The sequence below is a fragment of the Apteryx mantelli genome, chromosome 13 (assembly GCF_036417845.1).
Source record: "Apteryx mantelli isolate bAptMan1 chromosome 13, bAptMan1.hap1, whole genome shotgun sequence".
In the NCBI taxonomy this organism is placed as follows: Eukaryota; Metazoa; Chordata; class Aves; order Apterygiformes; family Apterygidae; genus Apteryx; species Apteryx mantelli.
In genome coordinates this window covers 18,331,333-18,356,537 of record NC_089990.1, presented here as the reverse complement: position 1 = coordinate 18,356,537, position 25,205 = coordinate 18,331,333, and the positions used below count along the sequence as shown (strand labels likewise).

General features: G+C 47.8%; 2 protein-coding genes and 1 long non-coding RNA gene across 7 annotated transcripts; 2 read left to right on the top strand and 1 right to left on the bottom strand.

The window, feature by feature from the left end:
- Positions 1-71: 71 nt before the first annotated feature.
- Positions 72-12,419, bottom strand: ZBTB33 (zinc finger and BTB domain containing 33). 3 transcript variants are annotated; one of them, XM_067304252.1, is made up of 2 exons: positions 12,392-12,419; positions 72-5,999 (listed from the first exon to the last, which is right to left on the bottom strand). In XM_067304252.1, the coding sequence occupies exons 1-2, from the start codon at positions 12,417-12,419 to the stop codon at positions 3,955-3,957; spliced, it is 2,073 nt and encodes a 690-aa protein (XP_067160353.1). In that variant the 3' UTR covers positions 72-3,954. The 3 variants fall into 3 exon arrangements, with proteins under 3 accessions (XP_067160353.1, XP_067160355.1, XP_067160356.1); XM_067304254.1 differs by lacking the exon at positions 12,392-12,419 and adding an exon at positions 7,362-7,391; XM_067304255.1 differs by lacking the exon at positions 12,392-12,419 and adding an exon at positions 6,747-6,775.
- LOC136993257 (uncharacterized) lies at positions 7,694-10,094 on the top strand. Of its 2 annotated transcripts, XR_010885503.1 has the most exons (3): positions 7,694-7,928; positions 8,048-8,358; positions 8,824-10,094. It is a non-coding gene; the product is annotated as an uncharacterized lncRNA (long non-coding RNA). The 2 variants fall into 2 exon arrangements; XR_010885502.1 differs by having other exon boundaries at positions 7,694-8,358.
- Positions 12,420-12,682: 263 nt separating the features above from the next.
- On the top strand, positions 12,683-17,511 carry NKAP (NFKB activating protein). 2 transcript variants are annotated; one of them, XM_067304251.1, is made up of 9 exons: positions 12,683-13,022; positions 13,647-13,727; positions 14,131-14,204; positions 14,427-14,540; positions 14,995-15,037; positions 15,454-15,569; positions 15,721-15,796; positions 16,303-16,452; positions 17,123-17,511. In XM_067304251.1, the coding sequence occupies exons 1-9, from the start codon at positions 12,691-12,693 to the stop codon at positions 17,295-17,297; spliced, it is 1,161 nt and encodes a 386-aa protein (XP_067160352.1). In that variant the 5' UTR covers positions 12,683-12,690; the 3' UTR covers positions 17,298-17,511. The 2 variants fall into 2 exon arrangements, with proteins under 2 accessions (XP_067160352.1, XP_067160351.1); XM_067304250.1 differs by having other exon boundaries at positions 14,992-15,037.
- Positions 17,512-25,205: the final 7,694 nt, after the last annotated feature.

The following is a 25,205-nucleotide window of genomic DNA, read 5'->3' as shown; positions in this document are numbered from 1 at the left end:
ATTTTACATTTTAGCAACTTTCCTGTGTTTTACAAGCATTTTTAATGGCAGTTGCGGAATTTCAATGTAATAATGGCATGCATTAAAAACAAACAAACAAACAAACAAAAGCTGTATTTGCTATATTGGAAACCAGTGCTTCTACTAGGAAGAGTTACAGAGACGTTATTTTGTAAGTTTTGTTTTACAAAGCCCCAGACGCCCCCCCGCTTCCTAGTGCTGCAGTTTTCCCACAGAGCAGGGTCCACTGACTGCAGTCAGGCTGTTCATCCAGTGCTACTCTGTAACAGCGAGGCCCTGCTTTAGCCACAACCACAACACTTCAAATCTCAGTTTTCTTTATTCAGTACTGCCACTGCAAATTTTTACTGCTCAATTTCTGCTTAACACAGGGGTAAATAATCCAGCCAAAGCAGTGTCTCATTTACTTACTTTCACATTGACTGTATTATTTTGGGCATATTATGTCATGATCTTTTCAACTGCTATTTGATGTTAGCAGAAGTAGGTGGAAGCCCTATGCCAGGGAGATAAACATATCCAAAATATCATTTGCATATGTTACTCATTAAATTATATTCTCTACCTATAATCAGAAGCAAGTAACTTAAGTTTCTCCCTGTTAGTCAAGGTTCAACACAATTTAAACATTCCAAATCATAACTAGTTACCAACCAATTAAGAGGATGAACCCTAACAATGAGTTAGTGGAAATACATTGCACTAGTCACTGTATAGGTTATTCTTAATTTCTAGGCCATTTGCAACACCATTAGTGGTTGGACAGAATACTCCACAGCAGCTCCAACTATTCTGAGAGTAAGGGGGTATCACAAAACTCAGTTCACTTTATGCAGTGGAGATTTCCAGCTAATTCACTTTCTTGGGGAAAAAAAAAAGTGCTCAGTTGCAAAAAATACCTAACTTCAGAGTTCACTACTATTTTTAATAGACTGTAAAAGTTGACTGCCATTGAAAAGAAACATGTTACACATCTTTAGAATTAAACCTTTTATTTTTGCCATAGAAAGCTCTACGAACTAATATCAAGTATTTATTAATTAAAAGTAGAACACAACTTTAAAAAGTGTGTTAAGGAAAGACTGTACAAGTATATACATTACAGACCTGGTAAAAATGATCAGTGTTTCACACAGAACCGTTCATAGGTAACAGCTGTAGACCCAATGTTCAATGTATACAGTCGTCAGCTTTTGCATCTTTTTATATGCTGCATGCCTTAACAGTACAAAATAAATAAGTAATCTATCAATTTTGTTATCTCAATATTTGTTTAATTCATATACTGGAATGCTGTGGTATGAATCCCAAAAGAAACCATACAGTGAGGATGCAGCCATCATTAATACGTTTTGTAGCAGATCAGGTAAAGTTTTCATATGTATATAAATGACTGTTAGCTTTGCTACCAATCTCTGTTGAAATTTTTAATTTTTAGATAATTGCTTTTTTGGATTCAATCTTTTTATTTTCATTAGCCCAAAGCCAATTTCTTAATATGTACATAACAATTATCATTAAGTTAAACTGGAAGTTAAATGTTTACAAAAACAAAAAACAACTATAAGTGCAATAGCCAGAAATCTAAATACAAAAGCTCATGGCCCCATAAAAAGTTTAAAAAGAAGGGATATAACATGTTTCCAACTCAATAAATATTGGAAGTGACATTAAAAAATGCTTTACGTGATCTCTGGACTTTGGATATCAAAAATCACTTCCAAGGAAAACTGAAGACCCTGAGACACATGCAAGCACGAGTCTTCTAGCAAAGATACAGTTACACAGCCCTAATTTTCCAGTTTTCCTCCAAAAAGAGACCTTTAGTAGGCACAGTTTAATTTAAGGTTTTAAATATATCAGCAGCAAATATTGATAGCTGTTATTTTTTCATTATTAATGAATGTATATTTTGCAATGTACGCTTAATTCCAGATGTGTCACAATGTCAGGAACAAAATAACCTTGTGTTTTTCATGACAAAAAGTCCAAGAAGTTTCTATGTAGCACACACCTAGTTAAGTCAGAGCAACCTGTGCTAATACAGGCAATCAATATATTATTCCTTCTGAGGATTATGTTAACTGCCGAAACGCCATCTCAGACAACAGCCAACCTGTAACATTTGAAAGCATACCCTTTATATTCAAAGCAGTTTGCAACATGATCTGAAAATAATCATGTACATCATATTCTTTGCCTACAAAAAAGAAGTGCAGAGTATTACATATAGAAGGTAAACAAATTCTCCTCTTTCTCCCATCATTACAAATACTGATCTCTGGTACCCTTTTTATAGCTCAACCTACATTTGAATCATTTACCATTTAAATAGCCTTCTGTCAAGAATACTGGATGTCTAAAACCTTAAGATTTAAGGTCATAGGATTAAGATGTTTACTTAAAACATGAAAAGAGGAGAAAAACCTTTAACTGCAATTTAAGTAATGAAAGGTTACCAATAACTAACTAGTACTATGCACAACAATCTTTCTCAGTCATCTCTAAAACTTCTGTGCAATTTTCTTATTACCATTTACAAAAATTCAACAAGTCACTAAATCTGAAATGCTAAACTATGACTTCAGTGAACAGCTGTTGGGTTTTTTCCTCATATTTACTATTTCTTGTTCAAGTTGGACTTCTACTAACTATTTTCTAAGTGTCTAAACATGTACCAATTGCAAGAAGAAAAAAGGGGCAATATAATAAACTGAAAATAGATGTCTCTGCTATGGAAACTCTACAGGAATTATACCATATATTATGGGGAGTGGAGGAGTTATTTTCTGATTGTTGGTTTAGTCTCCATGATTGCACCCCCTTTAAACGGGGGAAGAAAAATCCAAATTCCTGTTTCACTTAAAAATCTAGTTGAATAGTCATACAAGATCCAGAGTAGTCTCAGCACTGAGCTGATACAGCACTTCCATTATTTCTCAGTTTTAAGAAGTAAATTTCAAAGCCTTCAGCTAGAAAACGTATCATAAGGATTATTTTTTAAATGCCAAATTGAAGCATTTCTCCATAAAGAGCAAAAAAGGAATAGCAATTTATTCCAAATTACAGGCATATTTTCCAGCAATAAGAAAACTTAACATTATTCCCCAAGATTTTAAAATGCAAAATTATCTCCTTCCTAAATATTCTAAACTTCTTTACTACTAAGCTTAGTTTTTTTCCCCTTTGCAAAAAGAATAAAATATAATGGCCCAGCCACTGAATACTCTCTGCTCACCATACTGTCAAATATAAATAAGGTTTGTTGAAGTTAGCCCAAACTGAATATTTCTTGTTGGCAAGAATATTTGTATGAAGATAATTGATTCATTCATATTGATTATAAAAGCAGAACTAAGATGCTAGTTCAAAAATATACTACTCCAAACTGTTGGATCAGTTATTTTGGACCCTTGCAGTAAAGCATTGTTCACAGAAATAACATGAGTTGTGGGATTTCTTAAAAATGGTTCCATATTCAAGAGACTATGGTGAAAAATCTTATTGTTGTTTTGGTTAATATCTAAACACAATTAAACATTAAAGTGTTAACATGAAAGAAGGGGTTTACATGATAAATGTGGGTACAGGAAATACCTCAGTTACTTTAGAAGCCTTTTTTTTCCTAGTTCTTTAGAAGAAACTGTACCTTTTCAAGCTACAAAGCCCCATGTTTTGATCAAAATTAATGTACTAGAAAACACTGCCAGCTCCTTGGAAATGTCTTACTCTGTATTCAAGTAAACTTTCAGATGAATCTCTTCTACAAATTACTTGCAGCTAATCCATCTAAGTATTACCATTTGATGGCTTGGCAGAACAAATTAACTTATTTTCACTTTAACAATTTGTTTTACAATGAGTTTAACAGTTCATTGAAAACAGCTGCAATTTTTCTCTATTGAAGCTTTTTCCCCCAGCATTTAATGCATTTCAGTAAGACTCTGGTATTACAAACTCAAATTCAGTACTTCCCTCTGATGGATTTTGCTTAAAAATTGCTTCATTTCCTTGTGGAATGAAAATATCATCCCAGGTCATTTGTTTGGCTGGAGGATTAGATGTTGTTCCTTCAGCACCATCCTTTCCTGTGTCAACATGATAAACAATTCCATCCTCGTTTATGACAGGTATACTGCTTGAACGATCAGTAATATATGCGTATTGTCTGATCTGCAGAGACCTGCAAGGATGCAAACGATAAAGCTTGGTATCTCCAGAAGGGTCTTGACTATGAACTGACCGTATGTGCGAGGCCATAACTTGATAGTTGATGAAAGATTTGCCACACGTCAAGCACTGGTACCTTCGCTCACCAGTGTGGTGAATTTCATGCTTTGTACGGTATTCTGCCAGAGGGAAAACTTTGTCACAGTATCGACACGGATACTTCTTCTCCCAGGAATGAACATTAAAATGTCTCCGTAAACTTGTCAGACACACATATGATCTTTTACATACAATACAAATGTAGTAGACCCTTCCATCCACTATGAGCTCATAATGGTCATCATGCTTTACTTTCATGCGCTTCCTGCTTGGAGAATCACCACCAGATGTTCTAGGCGTTTCATCGAGTTTGGCCTCTCCTTCCTCAGGATCATCCTTCACAGGAATGACTATGTCATATGTATCCTCACCAATATTTGCATAAACCTTACAACCTGTGGATAAGCCTTCTATTTCAGTTGCTGTATCTAAGGTTATGATTTTCTGCCCTTCCGCCACATGTTTTGATGCTATACCTGCATTAAATTCCTTGTTGTTTCCAGTGAGAACATCTGAGATTTTTATTTTGAATTCTCCAGGTTTAGAAGACGACTCTTGTGAAAATGTAACAACTTGTTTTTTCTGTACACCTGAACTTTCAGAGGGTGCTGCCTTGGGTGTAGAAGGTTGCTGAACCAAAGAGTTACTGCTGACTGAACCAGGACTAGAGGAGCTAATGATTTCATCATCATCTTCAACATCTTCCTCATCAACATCAACGGCAGTTGTTTCCCTTTCAGTTACGGAATCTTTCTTAGATGGCTGCTGATTCTCCTCAAGCAAATTAATTGTAGGGGGCACATTTGTTTGATGTGAGGAGCTGATGCTGGGTGATGAATTAAGTGGAGCCTGGTTCAGCAAAATGATATTGGGAGTCAAATGCTGTGGTGTTGTAGAGACAGGTGTTTCAGCACTTGACTGTGTTTGGTTTGGACTTGGTTGATTGGCAGATGAAGTGAGTTTTTGAGTTGCTGTGGTGCTGGTCAGAAGGGGAGAGCCACCACTGCCACATGATTTTTGGTCAGAAACTCCAGCTGGACTTGGGCAAGGCTGGTTCTGGGTTGCAGCATTGGTATCTTTAGTACATTCTTTTGGGGGAACAATCTCAGAGCAAAAGATGACATCATCGTCTTCATCATCTGAATCACTCACTGTAATTTTTGTAGTCTCATATTGTATGCCATGTAAGGAGAATGATTCTGTTATAACCGGCATCCCACCCATTACTTCTCGACTCTCTTGCTGTGTTGCAGGTACCTGTGTTTGAGCATCCTTTTGACCTGGGCTAGAAGTTACAGTTTCCGAAGCACTATCTTTGGCCTCGCTTGGCATGCTTTTTCCTTCTGACGGCAGTACACCCAGATCAGCTATGAATTTAACACCCAATAGTTGCCCTGATTTAATCAGTTCATCAAGCAAATCTGATCGAACACGGATTATTTTGGAGCTGTAAATATAGTTAAGTATTTCTGCAAAAATTTCTGCTCTTACAAAGCTCAGTTCAACCACTTGACCAGCCACTGAGAAAAGCTGGTGAAAGTATGTGCTAGAGGCAGAAAGGATGTTTCTGTGAGCTCGAAATTTCCGGTCCTCTACGATGACAGTAACATCACAAAAAAGTCCATGGCCACGTTGTTCATTCAAAGACTGAAGGAGCACACTAGAATACTGTGTGTCTGTTGCAGAAATCAGTTTCTTGTCCTCCATTCCTACAGAGAGAAAATAAAAGGTATCAATTTAGTAAAAATACAGATTTACAGTTTAAACTGCATGACAGAATTCCCACCTTTTCAGTTTTGCTTTTTTTGAAAAAAACAAATCTCAGCCTGAGCTATTATTTATAAGTTTATATGCTATAGCACTCCATATATTTGTTTCTTCTTATTATTTGCTCCTTCACCTTCTGCACGAAGTATGTGCAATTCCAAATACAGCCTCTGTTCTTAACAGATGAAATAGCCAGGTGAGGAACAGAGGGGAAAAAAATCAGTGTAATTCAATAGCAAATAAGGTAAATTTGAAAACAAAGAAGATGTAAGATTTAGGTTCCTCAAAATTCCTGTTTTAAAATATTAATAGAGGTTTTTTTTAATTGTCAGAATATTCCAGATATAGTTATGAGTAGTCAAATAACAACATCCTGATTACATATGGGCCAGATAACAAAATGTGTGCACCCGTATTTCACCAGTCCCTGAGGTTAATGAAAACACTACTGATATTTCACTTCCTTGCCCACAAAAAGGAAGGAGAGAAACTTTTTACCCCTCCTCCTGTTTCTGCAAGGATACTTTGTGTTCGCAACCCAGACACTGAGGCAGCACGTTAATAAAGAAGATCCGGAAAGTCAAACTAATTGATGTGCTGTCACTTCCCGTTCAGTGTCCCCCAACAAAATGCAAAAACCATCAAAATATGAGAGTTGGGAACTAAAGCTGGGAAGGTCTTCATTTTACCCCTAAAAGTTTTCTTTGCGCAGCAAACGGTATTTTGAGGCTGTCTTGACTGGCAGGAGGGGATCGAAGAGCCAGACCTGAAGAACCGAGGTATCCGAGATCAGGCTGCGGAGATCCCGTTTATCGCCATGTAACGCCAGCAGTAACTAAACGCGCAGCGAGCGAATCTCACCCTCCTTCAAGGCTAACAGTTAGCCGCCCCCCCCCCCCGAAGTTTAGCATGAAAGCGAGCGTTTGGAGCCGAAGCGGCCCAGCCGCGGGGCGACAGGCGCCCCGGCCCGGCGCCCCGGCCCCGCGCTCAGCCGTTAAACGGCCGCGGCGGGGCTCGGCCGGGGGCAGCGCCCGGGCGGCCCCGCCTCAGCGCCGCGCTGACAGGCGGCCCCGGGGAGGCACCACCACCCACCCCCGGCACCGGCACCGGCACCGGCCCCGACACTGGCACCACCCCCGGCCCCGGCACCGGCCCCGGCGGGCGGCCCCGAGCCGCCGCGCGGCCAGGCCGTGCCCGCCGCCACCGCCGCTTCCTGCTCGAGGAGAGGCGAGTGGCGCCGCCCCCGCGGGCGGCAGGGAGGGGGAGCCGCCCGCGGCGCGGAGGGGGGCGAGGGCCCGCGTTACCTGTGCTCCGGCCGCCGGGACCCGCCGCCCTTCCCCGCACAACGGGCACCGGCCGCCGCCGCCGCCGCTCCCGGGCTCGGGCGCCGCCCCCGCCGCGCGGCCGCCAGGGGGCGCTGCGCCGCCCTGCCCTCCCCTGAGGGCCGCGGCGCCCCGCCCGAGCGCGCTCGGCACCCTTCGGCTGCGCCGCCCGAACGGCCTCGGGAACCTTCGGCCGCGCTCGGGGCCGCCCGCCGCCGGGCGGGGCGGGGCGGGGCGGGGCGGGAGGGAGGGAGGGAGGGGAGGGGCCTGCCCCGCCCCGCCCCGCCCCGCCCCGCCCGCGGCCGCGGCCGCGGCCGCGGCCTTGCCCCGCCACGGAGCCCGTCGCGGCCCGGCGGGTTCCCGCGGCCGCCGGCCACCTCCCGCTGGCCCGGGCTCCTCTTGCCCCGTCGCAGCCGCGTCCGGCTCCCACGTTACCGCGGCACAGCTTCCCGCCGAGCCCGGCCTCGCACCGGGGGGCCATTTGGCCGAGGTGGTGACCTCGGGGTGTGGTAATGGCCGCCGCGCTGAGGTAACGGCCACCGCACTGAGGTAATGGCCATCGCGGGCCCCTCGGCTGTTGGCGCCTTCGTGCAGCGCGCCTAAAGGCTATGCAGACCGGAATTACGCCAGTCTCAATTCCCGTGCAGACTCCCTGTTGATGTTTCCAGGTAAAACGAAGGCCGGCGGCCACATGCGCCAAAGCCCAGTGCTTCAGGCCGCTCTGAGTGAGCTGAAATGGGACAGCGAGGGGAGAGGGAGCTCAGCACCCACCAGCCCCAGCCCTGAAGCCCCCAGGCGCGGCCCTGCCGCAGGGAGCCAGCACTGCCACCCCGGCTCTGCCGAGGCTTTGGGCAGCCAAGGGCCGAGCGAGGCAGGAGGAGTGCGTGGGCCTCGCTCCGGCCTTGGCTCTGTTTGGACAGGAAGGCTTCCTGCCTAACTCCTAAATATCCTGCTCTTGCTGCCCCAGACACACCACATGGTAAGTCCCCAACACCTGCCTTAGGTCTGACCATTTTGGCTAAGGCTACTGAGGCTACTGTGATCGCAGCAGTTTACCTTGCCGGGTTGCTCACTTCCTGCCTGGCAGCAGAGACCAGGGTGGCACTGCACTACCAACCCCCGACACAGCTTGCGCCTCCACCCAAGAGCAAGGAAATCTCGTATAATCTAAACTTTAACACCCACGCTCGATGGCTCTGCAGGATCATTTATTTTGTATTATTTGCATCACAGCGGCACATGTTAGACTCCACTCTGCTAGGAACTGTATGAATGTAAGTACTTTGACAAAATGCGGCTCTCAGCACATTTGACTTCTGGTCATCAAAGTGACATACAACGCAGTCTCTCTGAAACTGTCAATGTTCATGAACACTCAGAGAGCAGCAACATCATAAAAAATTTTTTCTATCTTTGGTTACTGATCTGTGCTTCTTTTCTGTAGATTTTGTGAATTTGAATCACAGAGGTTCTTGCTTCTCTTAAGACTGAAAATCTTCGCTAAGACCAAATGTCCTTCTATCAAGTTCAACCAAAAACATCAGCAAGCTACCACAGACACTGGCACAAATGACTGCAGCTCCCTTACTGCATGTATCAGCAATAAAATGGTCCTGCCATAGAGAGCTTTTAGAGCCTCTCTAGCAAGAAAATCACCTGCAATGCTCCTTGTATTTGTACAGCTGGTAGCAGAAGAGGCTCTCTGAAGTGAGCTCTCAGATCTGAAATGTGACAGAGCTGATTTCTGTTTATTTATAGGCTCTTTCTGAGGGTTGAGTGAGGAAGAGTAAATAATAGAAAAGGATGATCAGGGAAAATAGCCTTTTTTTTCCTTCTATAATGCTTCAACTGAATTTTCTCCTTTGATATAGGTTCTTCTTAGCAATTTTTACATAGAAGCTTATCTTAAATCAAAATAACACTATAATTGTTTTAGTTCTTAACATATCATCTGCTGTTCTTTTTTCTTCCTCCAAAAATGTCTGATGGTCAAAATTAGACCATTTCTTTGCCTTTCACACTTCTGCTTTAAGGAATTTCTTTCTTCTCACTGCCTATCTCATTCCTGAAAATTAACAGGAAATTCTACAGATAAAGATGAGCACAGATTTGGAAAGAGTCCTACTGAAGCATCATCAGGTCTCAAAAATCAGGTTCAGACTGCTTTACCTTAGGCACAAAATTGTTGGCCAAATTAAAAGATGTTCACCTAGCTGCAAGAGCTGCATCATCTCCTTGACTTTTCCCTTTTTGCTGAAGCTTCTTGCTATGGCAGCTTCATATTTCAGGTATAAAATCAGAACATCACTGTCATCTTGCTATGATCAGGACAGAGTTAATGCTCTGGCTAACTTGAAAAATTTTAGTGAAGCTGCCACTCATTCCTTCTTCACCTGACAGCAGAATTTCAATGTGAGTACTTTTTGTCTGGCCTGTACCTTTTAATTTTGTTTTTTTTTCCCTCTTATTTTTAGATAGGCCTAGAAAGCGGGGATTTGGTTCATATGAAAACTCATGCAGTGACTAATTAAAAGAACCATTGGCTCTGAGATAGTAATAAGAAAGCAGGCTAGAACATAGAACTAAGCATGGTGTTCTTGGAAATGAAAAAGTAAATAAAAGATACAACAGGAACTTTTATTTTGATGCACAGAAGTGACTCAAGGAAACTCTGGGATGGAGGCTCTGAAAATGTAAAGTAAAAATTTAAAGAAGCAGTGTGTAAGGTTTTTTTGTGGAGAAGACAAAAAAAAGTGACTCAGCAACAAGTTTACAGTTAAGCAATTTGAAGAGCTCTTTCCTTTTTTAAAAAAAAGACATTTTATGGGAACAGAAAATTCTTTTAAAGACTTTACAGATCTGAGAGAGGAAGAAATGTTCCCAGTCATGAAAAAATGTATTTTATTTTTAAATGAATAAAATTTATTAAACAGGCAATTTTCCACTTAGGAAAGGGGCCCTCAGTAACAATCAAAATTCAACAATTATCTTGCCTAAAACTACTTCTAGGCACAGAAATATTATTTGATAGTGGAATGCTTAAAACACCACTGCTTCTGAAGGACTCTAAAGTCTTAATTTCCACCATTCATTCCTTGAAGTATTTTCAGACAGTATTTCTCTTGTCAGTCCCATTACATAAATCCCAATATAACTGAATGTAAGTGCCAGTGAAGCTTTTTTTGACATTAGTAGTTGATACGGATGCTGTTACATGCTGTATATATATGGATTGTATAACTTGTGTATAAAAGTGCTTCAAAGCACTTCATGGAATTAACTAACGAAGGCTCAGAAAGCTCCTGAAGGGCAGGCGTTTTAGCCGGGGAGTGCTGGCCCAGAGGCTGGGCGCGGAGGTGAGCGGCCGTGCTGCCCAGGCTGCTGCGGCCCAGGGAGCCTCCGCGCCCAGCGTCCTGCCGCTCTCCGTGTGCCAGGGCCTTCACCCCAGCTCCCAGCACCGCCGTGGCAGCACAGAGTGGAACGGCCTCGGGGTCAAATCTGTGGTCCCTGCCTGCTGCTGGGTGCGAGCGCGCTGTGGGGGTAGCCCTGAACGCGGCAGCGGGGGCCTAGGGGGGACCGGGCGCACTCCATGCCCCCAAAGCGCTCCAGGGCTGCACTGACTCAGCGCATGGACGGGTCCCTCCACTGCGCGTCCGGCCCAGCAGCTTCCGTCTGTCTCATCGGGTGGTGACCTGACCTCATGTAACCAGTGCCAGGAGCATACAGCGGCCTGGACCGCTTCCTAGGGACCATGGGACTTCACATGCCATAGGGGTACACGCGCTCGGGCTGCCTGTGTGGCTAGCGACGTCCCGGGAACACCCTGGGTCTCAGGGTCCTCTCGGATGGGAAGCTCAGGGACAGTCACAGAGCCGTAATGCACGCAGTATGGATTCAGCTGGCAAAAGGACAGCTGCTGCAGACTTCCAGCTGTCTCATTCAAATGACCCTACCACCGACCAAAACAACACCCTTTTAAAAGTTAGCCTTATCTAATTTAATTAGAGATTAGCAACGAACTCCAGGCAAGCGCTCCCTGCTATTCTAAATATTAACAAACCCCACATTGCAGAGATACCCGACTGTCTTCAGGCAGACACAGGATGCAATCATACCGTATGCATATGCAAACCTCTGGTGACATCTTCTCTGTCCCCATTCTGCATGTGGCTACATGCACCCATGCTAATACACAATTTAAATAGACTTCCTGCTACCCACAGATCTTTTTATGCTGTGCATGATAGCTTTGGGAACTGAAATACGGTTTCGTTTGTGAAAAAAAGACTGATGTACTCACGCATCTTTTATGACCTAGGTAATAAAGCACAGGCTCCCCAGGATGGCTCTGCAGCCTGAGGTGCCCCCTTTGCACTCAGCTGGCAGGAGTCGGGCAATGTTACGCTGCACTCCCCTAGGCAAAGCGGAAACCTGCTATCTCAATAATGGGATTCTTTTTTTAAGAAAGCGCCACTGGAAGGTGCTCAAACATGGCACCCTGAGGGGAAGGGACACTCCTAAGTGCTTACTCTTAACACAGAAAATAGAAAATTTGTATAGCTTTCCCCCCAAATTACTGTTATCTCGGGTGCTCCATGGCCAACAGCACACACCAACAGGGCGGGGTTCAAAGGCGCTGAATTTCTGAATTTCCAGGGGCGGGGGGCGGAGGTGCCGGCGGGCGCTGGCTGGCCGGGGGCGGCGGCGGCCCGGTGCCCGCGGGGGACCGGGGCCGGGGCCGGGGCCGGGGCCGCGCCGTGAGCTGTCCGCCGGGCAGTGCTGCTCTCGGCCGCCCTGGACAGCTCCCGGCCCCGCCCGGCAGCGGCCGCGGCCCCGGCCCAAGCCCCGCTGCCCCGGCCCCGCTGCCCGGGCCGGGCTCCCCGCGCCGCCCGGTGCCCGCGGAGCGCAGCGGGGCCGGCCGGATCCCCCCCGCCGCCCCCCCGGGCGCGGCCCCCGCCGCCGCCCGCCGCCCCCCTCGGGCGCACGGCCGCGGCCCGGCGCGGCGCCGTTACCTGGCACCGCCTCCGCCCGCTCCTCCATGCCGCCGGGGCGGCCCACGGGGACACGAGCCGGCCGCGCCGCCGGCAGCACGCGGGGGCCGGCGCCGGGAACGCGCCGCCGCGGCGCCTTGTTGCCACCCGGGCGGGCTGGCGCGGGGCGCTGCGCTGCGCCGCCGGCGCTGCCGCTTCCGCTGCGGCCGGACGGCGTCGGCCGGAGCACGCGGCCCTGGCCCCGCCCCGCCCCGCCCCGCCCCGCCCCTCCCGCGGGGAAGGGGGCGGTGCCGGAAGCGGCTGGAGCCCAGCGCGCCGCCATGGCGCCGGTGTCGCGCTCCCGCAGCCCGTCCGAGTCGCCGGCGTCCCGGCGCCGCCGCAGCGGCAGCCGCGGCTCCTCCGCCAGCCCGTCGCTGCCGCGGGCGAGTCGGGCGCCGCGGGCCGCCAGCCCCGAGCGGCGCGGCCGCCGCTCCCGCTCCCGCGAGCGCGGCGGCCCCAAGCGCTCGGGCCTGCGGCGGAGCCGCAGCTGGTCCCGCTCCCGCGAGCGCACCCCCGGCGGGCCGCGCGCCACCGCGCACCACGGCCACCACCACGGCGGCAAGGCCTGGCCCGACTACTACGAGAAGGAGAAGGAGGAGATCCTGCGGCAGAGGCGAGCGCCCCCCCCCCCGGGCTTCCCCCCGCCCCGGGCAAGGCCGCCCCCGGCCTCCCCCCCGCCCCCCCCGGGCTTCCCTCGGGCAAGGCCGCCCCCGGCCTCCCCCCCCGCCCCCCCCGGGCTTCCCTCGGGCAAGGCCGCCCCCGGCCTCCCCCCCGCCCCCCCCGGGCTTCCCTCGGGCAAGGCCGCCCCCGGCCTCCCCCCCGCCCCCCCCGGGCTTCCCTCGGGCAAGGCCGCCCCCGGCCTCCCCCCCGCCCCCCCCGGGCTTCCCTCGGGCAAGGCCGCCCCCGGCCTCCCCCCCGCCCCCCCCGGGCTTCCCTCGGGCAAGGCCGCCCCCGGCCTCCCCCCCGCCCCCCCCGGGCTTCCCTCGGGCAAGGCCGCCCCCGGCCTCCCCCCCCGCCCCCCCCGGGCTTCCCTCGGGCAAGGCCGCCCCCGGCCTCCCCCCCGCCCCCCCCGGGCTTCCCTCGGGCAAGGCCGCCCCCGGCCTCTCAGGCCCCTCCTCGGCTTGTCACCCTGCTCGGCGGCTTTAGGGGGCGAGCGGCGCTGGCGGACGGGAGGTGTCGGACGTTTGTTTGCTGGGAGCAGCACGCTGGGCTTCAGTGAAGGTGTTTTGCTTTACAGGAGACTGAACGAGAGGGAGAGGATCGGAGAGCTCGGGGCGCCTGAAGTCTGGGGGCTTTCACCAAAGGTTCCTGACCCTGAGTAAGGGCTACTCTTTGGTCTTCCCCTCCTGTTCCCTGATATTGCTTGTACGCTAAGTTAGCTTACAACGCTATCTCATCCCTGCGCTCCTCTTCTCCACAATTCATGTTGTGTCAGAAGTTCATTTCTGAATTGACATAACCAGATTAGGACTTTTTCCAAATAACTCTAGCATATCGACTATGTGAGACTTCAGCATATTGTTGATCAGAGGAACTCCGCTTTGTGCTGTGGTTCTCAAAGCAGGTCTCATGCTACGGGTTGGCTGTTTAATAGTTTCCCTCATTGCAAATATTGGCTCAAAATCTGCAAGTATGTATTTGGTCAGTTGTGTATATCTGATCTTGAATTACTAAATATTACAAAATATGTTCTGAATAATAAACTTCTTATTTTTACTCAGTTCTGATGAACATACCCCCGTAGAAGACGAAGAGGCAAAATCTAAGAGTAGTTCTTCAGATTCCAGCTCAGAAGGTATTTTGTTTTGCCTATACAACTAGTTTCAAAACTTGGAGGTTACCTAAGACTACTATCTGCCGTTGTGGCTTGCAAGAGATTAACTGACTTTGTTAGGGTGAAGTGAGCGTGATGGGCTCCAGTTCAAATGAGAACATTGCCATAGTAAGATCCTGAAATACATATGGAGCTAGATAATCTTCATCTATTCTCTAACATTGTCTTTTGAAAACGTTCTAGAAGAGAAAAAAAAGAAGAAGAAGAAAAGAAAGAAGAAAAAGCAAAAGACATCCAAAAGAAAACGCAGAAAACATTCTGAGGGCAGCGACAGTGAGTCGGAGTCAGACTCTAGTGGTAAGAAAAGATGGTTTCTGTTGATCTGCATGGTCTGAGAGCTCTCCTTGTGCTCCTCACAACGCAAAGCGAAGCTTCCAGCTTCTGGTGCCCTGAAACTCCAGAGCTGCCGCATCAGCCACATGCACTTTTCTTTCGCTGTCTTATTGGATTTGCAATGGTTTTTCCTTGATGAGTGCTTGAGGTCTTACATCAGGAAACAGGATCTCTGACTTTAACATCTGTTAGGCATCTCATGCCAGATGGCTCATGAGTATATTGAACAATAATGCGAGTAGCTTTCTATTAATATTTTCTCCATAATATTTGGTACCAAAGCAAATTATGTTTGAGAACCTCTACTAAAGCATTCTGGTGGAGGCAATGTTTATTTATTCACAGTGCAATAAATCAATTTTTTTAGTTCAGATCAGTCATCTCTTTTTAGTGATTTATACTTTTAATTTTTCAGAAGAAGATAAAAAGAAAAGCAAAAAGAAGAAAAAGAAACACAGAAAGTAAGTTTCTAAAATGTTATGTATAATTGTACCTGCTTTTCACTAGAGGGCAGCACCACTCTCTTAGCAGGCCATGAGGAAGACTGAACACTCTTGTCATTAAGACTATAAATACTATCGAACAATCTTAATGTGACGTATCAGCTTTAAATGTACAGAACCCTGGATCAAAGCAGACTCATGGGAAACCTGGGGAGCCAGCTTCTAACACTACATGAAAAGCGTAACAGTGGATTTATTATTTTTGTTTTGTCATGAGATATTTCCTATCAAAGGACAGCAACCTGTATCTATATAATCAGTCCTTCCCTAGGCGAGATTTGCCTTGAGAAATTAATCAGTTGAGCTTGATTCCTAATGCTTTCATTCCTCTTAAATTTTTGTGAGCAGCATGGCTGTCTTTGACTTTATTACAGAAAGAAGTATAAGAAAAAGAAAAATAAAAAGAGCAGGAAGGAATCCAGTGATTCAAGTAGTGAAGATTCTGACGATGAAACATTTCAAGGAGAAGATCTCTGGATTGAGAGATCAAGTAGGTTCATATGACTTTAAAACTTGGATTAGAAGTCCTTGGTGCTGTTTTCATTAATTTATTTGCTAGGTGTTGCTGACCTATGTAACCAATCTGATAACAAAGAATAATGGGTATGATATTAATCTTCTTCACTATTTGGTTGTTGCAGAAAATACAGAAGCTGATAGCCTCATTGGACCAGAAGCTCCCAAAACACATGCGTCTCAAGATGACAGACCTCTTAAGTGAGTAGCCAGCTCTGATAGTATTTAGATCAAATCAGGTACATTAACTATGAAGATTTCTGTCCAAAGGGACTGTTATAATAATATGACATGTATCATAGAGAGATGCTGTACCAGAAACTTAAGAACAGAAGTAGTAGTGATACTAGTCTTTACCCTGACCTGAATTCATCTAGAAGAGTCTGCTTTATGCTTTTTAGCCTTGATTCCTAGATAAATTAATTGTTGTTTTCTTCAGTAGGCTCCCCGTGATATGCTTTATTCTAATGCTCTCCCTGTTGTGACTTTATTCAGCCTTCATTACTGTTAATAAGTTTGATCAAACCAGTAATTTAAACTGTTGTTGCTAGGGGTTGCCATAGAGAAGAAACAAGCCAGTATGTGGGAAAGAATTGGGAAATGTTTAAAAATGTGGCTGTAGCAAGTAGTGGACAGGGAAGCTAGATGCTTTAGCTCAGGCTTTCTCTCTCTATTTGAGACTGATTAAAATCCCTGCTTTTTTTAAGCTATGGACATGCCCTGCTGCCTGGTGAAGGCGCAGCAATGGCGGAGTATGTAAAAGCAGGAAAACGTATACCCCGGAGAGGTGAAATCGGCTTGACCAGTGAAGAGATTGCATCGTTCGAGAGCTCTGGCTATGTAATGAGTGGTAGCAGGTATGGTTTTGATGATGATAATGGCTCAGTGAAGTTTCCAAGAGCTGCTTCCTCTGTTGACCAGTGGAAAAACTGCTTCCAAACTTTAGCTGAAAGTACAGAGAAAAAGGTGCTCTGGGTGTTTGCAATAATCTGTGCTAAACTCTCTGTCGCCACAGATATATGGTGAGTTTGTTAAGGTATTTTCTCCTCAGAATAAAAAATAAAATAAAAAACAGCTAACCCACTTCTAATTATGTTGTATTTGTAAAAAAAAAAAAAAAAAAAAAAAAAAGATGCTCAAGACAGATGGCTCAAAGCCTGTGTCTTTGGACAGCAGTGGTGATGTGCTGGCTCTTCAGTGAGACAAATCAAAATCCCAGAGGTTGGCCATGCTTTTTCCATGAAATTCCAATACAGCTGGAGTTTCACTTATGTCTTGGAGAGCCAAAAGGTGGCACCTTGGGGGCAGGAGGGGCTCCCTCTGGACTGCCTGAGGGCAGACACCTCAGAAATCAGCTTCTCACTGCCATGCTCCCTCCTGAGGGGGTTTGTGTGCAGTGTGGATTCTCTGGTCTAGCTATCTTCCTTATTTGTAAGCTGAAAACGTTCGGGTCAGTTGATGGATTGATGCAGAGGGGGCCTTGCATCCCTCTGCCTGTGCTGAGGAACTCAATGTTCTCCTCCACAGACATCGCCGAATGGAAGCTGTGCGTCTGCGTAAAGAGAACCAGATTTACAGCGCAGATGAAAAGAGAGCTCTGGCATCCTTCAACCAGGAGGAGAGAAGGAAACGAGAGAATAAGATCCTTGCAAGCTTTCGAGAGATGGTCTACAGGAAGACTAAGGGCAAAGAAGACAAATAATTATTTTTTTGAACTATACAGCATGGATTCTAGCAAGCAGCAGCTAACCTGTTCCAGTCATGATTTGAAAATAGCTGCAAGTGCTGCAGTGCCTTTCACCCAATGGGGCCAAGCCTCGGGAATGGATTACTTGTACCAAGGAAACACAGTTATCTTTATCAGATTTTCTTGGATGGTTTGTTCACCATCTGCAGGGAATCCCTGTAAAGTGAAAGGCTACGAGGCTCAGGAACAGGCAGGGAAGGTGTAAGGTGGGAATGCTCTGTATTTGCTCTGAATTGGACATGCAGAAGGATGCTGTGGGAGGGTTTTGTTACCTGCTGCTGATACTGATAAGTGCTGTTTTCCATTATTTTGACTAATGAGAACAGACTGGCCATCACAAACAAGCTACTAGTAATAGTAGTAAAAATTAAGGAATTCTTGTACAGGATCTAAGACTGTCCACTTGTATATTTTTTCCATAAGTCCTTTACACTTTTTTCTCAAAACAGCTGAGTTCATTTTTGTGGTTCAAACTACACTTGTAAATAGAAATGAGTTTGTAATTTAATACAGACTGGCTTCAGTTACTTTAAAGCAAGCAGACTGTAGTTGGGGTATAAAATGATGGTAGTAATAGCAGGGTCTGATCTAAAATCTACCAAAGCCCATGGTGAAGAACTAAGTTGCTTGCTTCTTTTTCTACTATGTTATACATAGGTATCAGAGTGGTGGGCTGCAGTGATTGGAACCCCTGAGTGTACGCAGGTGGTAACAAGGATGTATCAATTTATTTTAATGTTGTTATTTTGCCTATGGAAGTGCTCTAGATTAAAACCTCGTTTTAACTCTTGTAGTACTTTAATTTGGTCTGTTTCAGTAGTATTACACAGCTTCTTTTAGACTCTATACCCAGAGGCCTACTCCAGGTAATGCTTATGTGGCTGTTATCTTTGAGTCAACTGCATATTTTCAAAAAGTAACCCCTTTTGACTCACTTTTCTCAAATGCTTAAAAAAAAAACTTTTTTGAGTTTTTTTTTCACCCCGAATCTCAGTGTTGTAATTTTAGCAGCAGAGATGTCTTGTATGTTTGTATTAAAAAAAAAAAAACTAAAAAAAAAAACTGTGATGTTTGCCCTGAAGTTCTACAAACCTGGCTCTGACAAACAGCAAGTCCAGCCCAGCTGCCTCTTCAGGTTTACACTCTATAGAACCTGGTGCTGTTCTGTCTCACCCAACCATACCTGCAAGGGACTGCCATGTAAAACCAGCTGCCAGGTCAGGCCTTAGTTGATTTTGTTAATTTTCCACAGATTTAATGCTTGTTATGTATCCATGCAGATAGAAAAACTCCTAAGGAAGCAAGAGCCATTCTTTTATTATTATTATTATTATTATTATGCGTATTTGATTCTCCATAAAGTACTGACAAACATCACATTGGTGACGGTGAGTTGGTGCTGTTCATTAGAAAGTAAGGCTTTCCATGAGGATGATTTTATTTTCAATGATGTCCTTAAGCCACTTTTCTCTAAATCGACACTCTCCTGGCCTGGAGGAGGGAGTAATAATGGGGTAAATGGTAAGAACAATATTGAATTAAAGTTTGGCCAGCTGAAAGCTGACCTTTATTCACAAGATATGCATATGTGCTGGAAAAATAACGCCTTCTAGACCTGCATAAATCCATTGCAAATTCATTATATAGAAGGCAGGTGCTCATGGGGTGGCTGTCAATGCTATGGTTGGAGTAAAGCTGGCAACAGCAGGTTTTGCTTAGCAAGATTTTGATAATTACCTCTGTCGTAAACATTTTACTTACGTCAAGCTCCCTGTTTGTTTTGGCATGGGGAAGCTTGCTAGAACTCCTGAGTCGTGTCAGTGATGGAATAGTATTAATGCGTACCTGTGAATCAGCCGGCTCGATTCCAGAACGAAGAATACCTCCACGGGCAAGGTCTGTAGGAGAAGAGGGACAGGGCAGAGCTCACATGTTGAACTACAGGACCTCAAAAAGCAGACAGTTTAATTCGGTGAGAGCTACTATCCACTTCTTAAGAAACTGTCTGTATATTTGTGCAACACTTCTGTTACAGGTTAGAATAGTTTTGTTTTAAAGCATCTGTGAATATTCTGATGTGAAGGGAATGCAACAACCTTAACAGTTTGTGCTAGGATGTGATTTATGACCAGTAGCTGTGGTCTGTGGGCTGCTACTCAAGGATCCATAGCCAGTAAGTAGAAAAACTGAGGTTCGGTATGACCCAGTGTAAGTTCTGGAGGAAAAAAAAGTTACTTTTTTTTAATTTTTAATTTTCCACTTGAGCTGCAAAATATTGTTGCACAGATGAATATTGGAACTCTGGATGCATAGACTGTATGACTAATTAAATGATTTCAGTAGCAAGTGCAGTAGAAACTTATACAGAAAGTAAAAAGGAGGGAATATCTGTAGAATAGTATGTCTTGTGCATTAGTATTCCCAAGGCTTTTCTGGAGCATAACGCTACGTATGCTTGGTAATAGAGGCAAAGATTTGAAATATGATCTTGATGACAATAAAATCGGTCCCTTTGGAGTGTAGTTATGAACTTTACTAACTCTCAGAATGTCAACTGTTATGGGCTACAATTGCTTAAATTGTTGCTTTCTGTCATTCAAGGTAAGTGAAACAGGAGTTGCCCTGTTGTACCTTGGAGGATTGCTGTGTGCCATTTCTGAATACTTACAGCTGGTTTGATTTTGGAGATCTCTATAATGAAATAGACGCTTGCTGTGGCTCGTGGGATGGGTTTTCTGCGTGTTGGGATGCTCCAGCAAACCCTGTAATGGTACCTCTTGCTATACTTCAGTTCCTCTTCCTCGAGAAATTCCGACCAGTGAAGCCAGCTTTCATGAAACTCCCATGTCTGCTGAACACACATCACACTGTAAGATTCCCCCTCTCTAGCCAAGAGCACTTAAGGGAGATGCTAAAAACAATTTGAGTTGCTCTCGTTTAATTTTTCACACTAATCAACAGTGAGAGGGTGTGATCTAACTGAAACTTTCAGAAGGTTCATATTTATAGCCGCAATGAAATGAGCGGGTGGAACCGTCACTCACAGAAATGTATTCTTCAATCTGCTGCTGTCCTCTCTCCACTGTGAAGTTCTCGCATGTGGTCCACTGAATGTTTTTGATGACATATTCAGCTTCTGAAAACAGATAAAATGCTGAAAAAGCCTTCTGGGAAGGCTCTGACAGATGCCAAGACTTTGCAAATAAAGCAAGCTCACTACCTTTCTCTTTTCTTTGCAAATCTAGGAGATGTTCTTTTGCACTGCTTATCACATTTTCAGTGAAAATACATGCTTTTTCCTTGAGGGCAGCATCCTCCTCTCCCTTGTCCATTGTCTTCACCTTTAGAAAGAGAAATGCACAAACTGCCTGAGAGCAGGTTGCTCTTCAGAGCTGCAGGAGGGAGGGATGTTTGGTAGTTCTGATCCTTCCCCCAGACTTTGGGCTGATCTGGAAAGGGATACGGAGCAGCCTGACTGACAAGGGGCCGGTCTCCATCTGCTGATCCCTTGTTTCCTGAACACAGCTCCCCTCAAATCTGATCTGAACAGTTTTGCAGCTGCAGAAGACGGTTAGCGCTGTGTGATCAACAAGGGCTGATGGCAGTGGGGAGGAGTCCGGTGCCGAGGGCGGCTGGCGTCAGGGCCCTGGCAGCGCCGCGGTGTTCGTCCTTCCCTACCTGCCTGTGCAGGCGTCCCGCTGCCCTTTCCCAGCGCCTTCCCTGGGAGCTGCTCCGCTGCGCTGCCCTGTCCCAGCGCCGCTGCTGGGAGTGTTTGCGCTGGCGCCGCCATGGCAACCCGGATGCCCGGCGAGGGGGAGCATGGCCACGGCGTGATGCAGCGCGCGCGGCCTCCCCGTGGCTTGGGGTACCCCGGCCAGTGCAGCCCCCACGGCCAAGGGCTGCAGGCCAGGCAGATTCCTTCTCGGCAGGGATAGGCTCACGGAAGGAGAAGTGGATGTTAGCAGGAAAGCAGATGCAGGATCCTGCCTGATTTTCTGATTATAACGTCTCAGCAGTTTGGGAACTAAACTTGCCTTTGACTCCGTTCTCTGCAAAACACAGGCTTGGTCCTACCTGTTGCAGAAGTGCTGTAAGCTCTGAACAACGTGCTTGGGACCCAGAGCCCTGCATAGGGCAGGTCTAGGGAAAGGACCACTGACGCTAGCTGAAAGAGGCTGGAGATGTTTTAGCAGTATGCCAGGTGCTAAATCCCTAGCAGACACTGTTCCAGGAGGACGAGGACATTACAATAATTCAGCTACAGGAGTAAATGGGCAAAGTATAGATCCTACTCCTTGTGGTCTGACAGAGATGCTAACTGCTTGAAGTTATGTGGAAGAAGGTAGTGAGACCAGTGGGAGGCTGGGTTAGGTTTGTGAGAGACAAGAAAATTGCTAGAAAGAGATACCAGTGTGACACAGGGCTGTGAAACTTTGCTCATTAGTAAACTTTGCTCTGCATTGCTTGCTTACAGGAGCTTTCCTCACTTGGCGTCATCACCATGATAAAAAAGCTGAGAAGAACTGTCAGCCTAAGGGTCTGCTCTAAAAAACAGATGGGAGAAAAGGACCCTGAGAACCAGAGAAATGTGGATGCCTGCAGGGAGAGTGCTTGTCAACAGGTTGGAAAATGGCTTAGCAGCTGATGGAAAGGTCTTGTGCTGGAACCAGTGGAGAGGCAGGTCGTGGGACCCTGTTCAACTTCTTCATCAATGACCTGGATGTAGGCACAGAGTGCACACTCAGCAAGTTTGCTGACGATACAAAACTGGGAGGAGTGGCTGATACACCAGAGGGCTGTGCTGCCATTCAGAGAGACCTGGACAGGCTGGAGAGGTGGGCAGAGAGGAACCTCCTGAAGTTCAACAAAGGGAAGTGCAGGGTCCTGCACCTGGGGAGGAATAACCCCATGCAGCAGTACAGGTTGGGGGTTGACCTGCTGGAAAGCAGTTCTGAAGAGAAGGACCTGGGAGTGCTGGTGGACACCAAGTTAAGTATGAGGCAGCAATGTGCCCTTGTGGCCAAGAAGGCCAATGGTATCCTGGGCTGCATCAGAAAGAGCGTTGCCAGCAGGTCGAGGGAGGTGATTCTCCCCCTCTACTCAGCCCTGGTGAGGCCACATCTGGAGTACTGCGTCCAGTTCTGGGCTCCCCAGTACAAGAGGGATGTGGCACTACTGGAGCAAGTCCAGCGAAGGGCCACAAAGATGATTAGGGGACTGGAGCATCTCTCTTATGAGGAAAGGCTGAGAGAGCTTGGCCTGTTTAGCTTGGAGAAGAGAAGGCTGAGAGGGGATCTTATCAATGTGTACAAGTATCTGAAGGGAGGGTGTCGAGAGGATGGGGCCAGACTCTTTTCAGTGGTGCCGAGCGACAGGACGCGAGGCAACGGGCACAAACTGAAACACAGACACTTCCATCTGAACATGAGGAAAAACTTTTTCACTGTGAGGGTGACAGAGCACTGGAACAGGTTGCCCAGAGAGGTTGTGGAGTCTCCTTCTCTGGAGATATTCAAAACGCGCCTGGATGCAATCCTGTGTAATGTGCTCTAGGTGACCCTGCTGAGCAGGGGGGTTGGACTAGATGATCTCCAGAGGTCCCTTCCAACCTCAACCATTCTGTGATTCTGTGATTCTGTGGGACGAAGATCCCTGAAGAGCTCTGTGTGTGTGTGGCATCGAGGCCCACTCATTTGTCACGTCTCAAAGGCAGGGGAGGAAGGTCCCTGCAGCTGCTGTTGAAGGCATGCTCTGCAAGGTGAGCACAGCCCAGGGCAGCACATGAAATGGGAACAGACTCTTCCAGGCACAGAAATTCTCTCTGGAGACACACTGCTACTTACTGCTTGGATGAATCCTGTTCACCCAGGGGTGACCACTCTCACAGGAACTGTTCGAAGCCCCTTTGGTGTCTGGAAGGATCATAGCAAACCTTTCTTAAAGTGGCCCTGCTTCGCCCTGCTGGAACCAGGGCTGACCACATTTAAAAAGCACAAGCAGGTGGAGACCTCCAGCCACTGTCTTCTCTGACTGCCTGGACATGGAGTGTCCCTAGAGAAGTGTCAGACTTAGCTGTCTCTGCTCAGTGACACACAATACATCTTCTGGTTCAAGACTAGTGATAGCCCCAGTCGGAAACACTTGGTCATAGCCCTATTGACCAGTAGAGAAATTCAGATGCAGATTTTTAGGTCTGAACTTGCTGTTATTCATGATGATGGAAATCTGGAATAATTCTGCTTATTTTCTTTTTCTGCAGTATTATTACTTTTTCAATACATGTACAAGGAAATAGAGGAAGATACTAAGACCTGAGCAGCATATATCACTCTACAGCATGCATAAAATGAGGCAAGTAATTCTATTCAAAGTTTATGGACAATATAAATACAACAGTTAAATACACATATATCTTTATTAGAGAGTTAAATCATTTTGTGTAGATATCCGGGTTCTTCAGACAGCATTCTTCTTAGTCTATGTTCTCCAGGCCCTGAAAAACAAATAAGACAATATGCACAATTCTCTCCACCACGGCCAAGTATTCCCCCCACGCTGCCCCAGCCACGTATCACCCCCCAAGCCATGTATCACTCCCTGCAAGCCACATATACTGCCCCAGCATTCTTTTGCAGGGATGCATAGCCCAACATACAGTTTTTCAAACTACACTCCTTAAATGCCTAAGCCACACACCAAATAAACGAATAAATAAATAAAGTGCCCATCGCCATGGGCAGGCTGCTCTGGGCCAAGTAACCCAGCAGGTGCAAAGCGCAGCCAGAGCTCCGACAGCGCCCGGTGCCCACCGCAGAGGCGGCGGGAGCCCCGGACACGGCGAGGAGCACGGGCGGCTCTCCGTCCCGCCGGTACACGCGGGTGCAACCCACGTCCCCGAGCACCTGCCTTGGACACGTAGTACTTGTTGACGCCGGAGAGCCGCCTGTCTCTTTCCATCAGGGTCCACTGGTAGGGGTAGCGGGCAATCCTCTTCTCCTGCGCACACACGCACGCACGCACGGCGCTACGGCACCGCGGGGAGCTCCGGGGGGGCGGTGTCCCGGGGGAAGGGGGAGTGTTCCGGGAAAGGGGGGTGACCCTGGGGAAAGGGGGTGTCCCAGGGGAAGGGGGGTCGCGGGAGAAGGGGAGGGATCCCGGGGGAAGGGGGGTCGCGGGAGAAGGGGAGGGATCCCGGGGGAAAGGGAGTCGCGGGAGAAGGGGAGGGATCCCGGGGGAAAGGGGGTCGCGGGAGAAGGGGAGGGATCCCGGGGGAAGCGGGGTCGCGGGAGAAGGGGAGGGATCCCGGCGGAAGGGGGGTCGCGGGACAGGGCCCGGCAGGCGGCGGGGCCGCAAGCGGCGGGGCCTGCGCGGGCGCTGACCTTGCCGCCGTTGCACCTGCGGTGCATGTAGACGGTGGAGAGGCCGGGGATGCTGAGGCAGATGCCCATGATGGCCATGCCGGGCAGGATCTCGTACCACATCCCGGCGGCGCCGCGCTCCCCCGCACCGACACCGACACCGGCCCCGACCTGCGCCCCGGGACACTCCCAGCGTGCCCCGCGCGCCTTCCCAGCGTGCCCCGCGCCGCCCGCCATTGCTACCGAGGCAATCGGGGGGGAGGGGAGCGGCGCCCCCAGGGACAGACGGGCCCGCGGCAGGCGGCACCCCTGGGGGGGCGGGGCGCGGCGGGGCTGGGGGCGCGCTGCAGGCAGCGGGGTCTCCGGACGCGCGCCGGCGGGGGGGGGGGCCGGCCAGGGGGCTGCCGGGAGCTGTAGTCCGCGGGGAGCGGTCTCGCGAGAGGTCGGCGGCCAATGGGCGCGCGGGGGCGCGGTGCGCTGCCCCGCCGCCGCCGCCGCCGCCGCG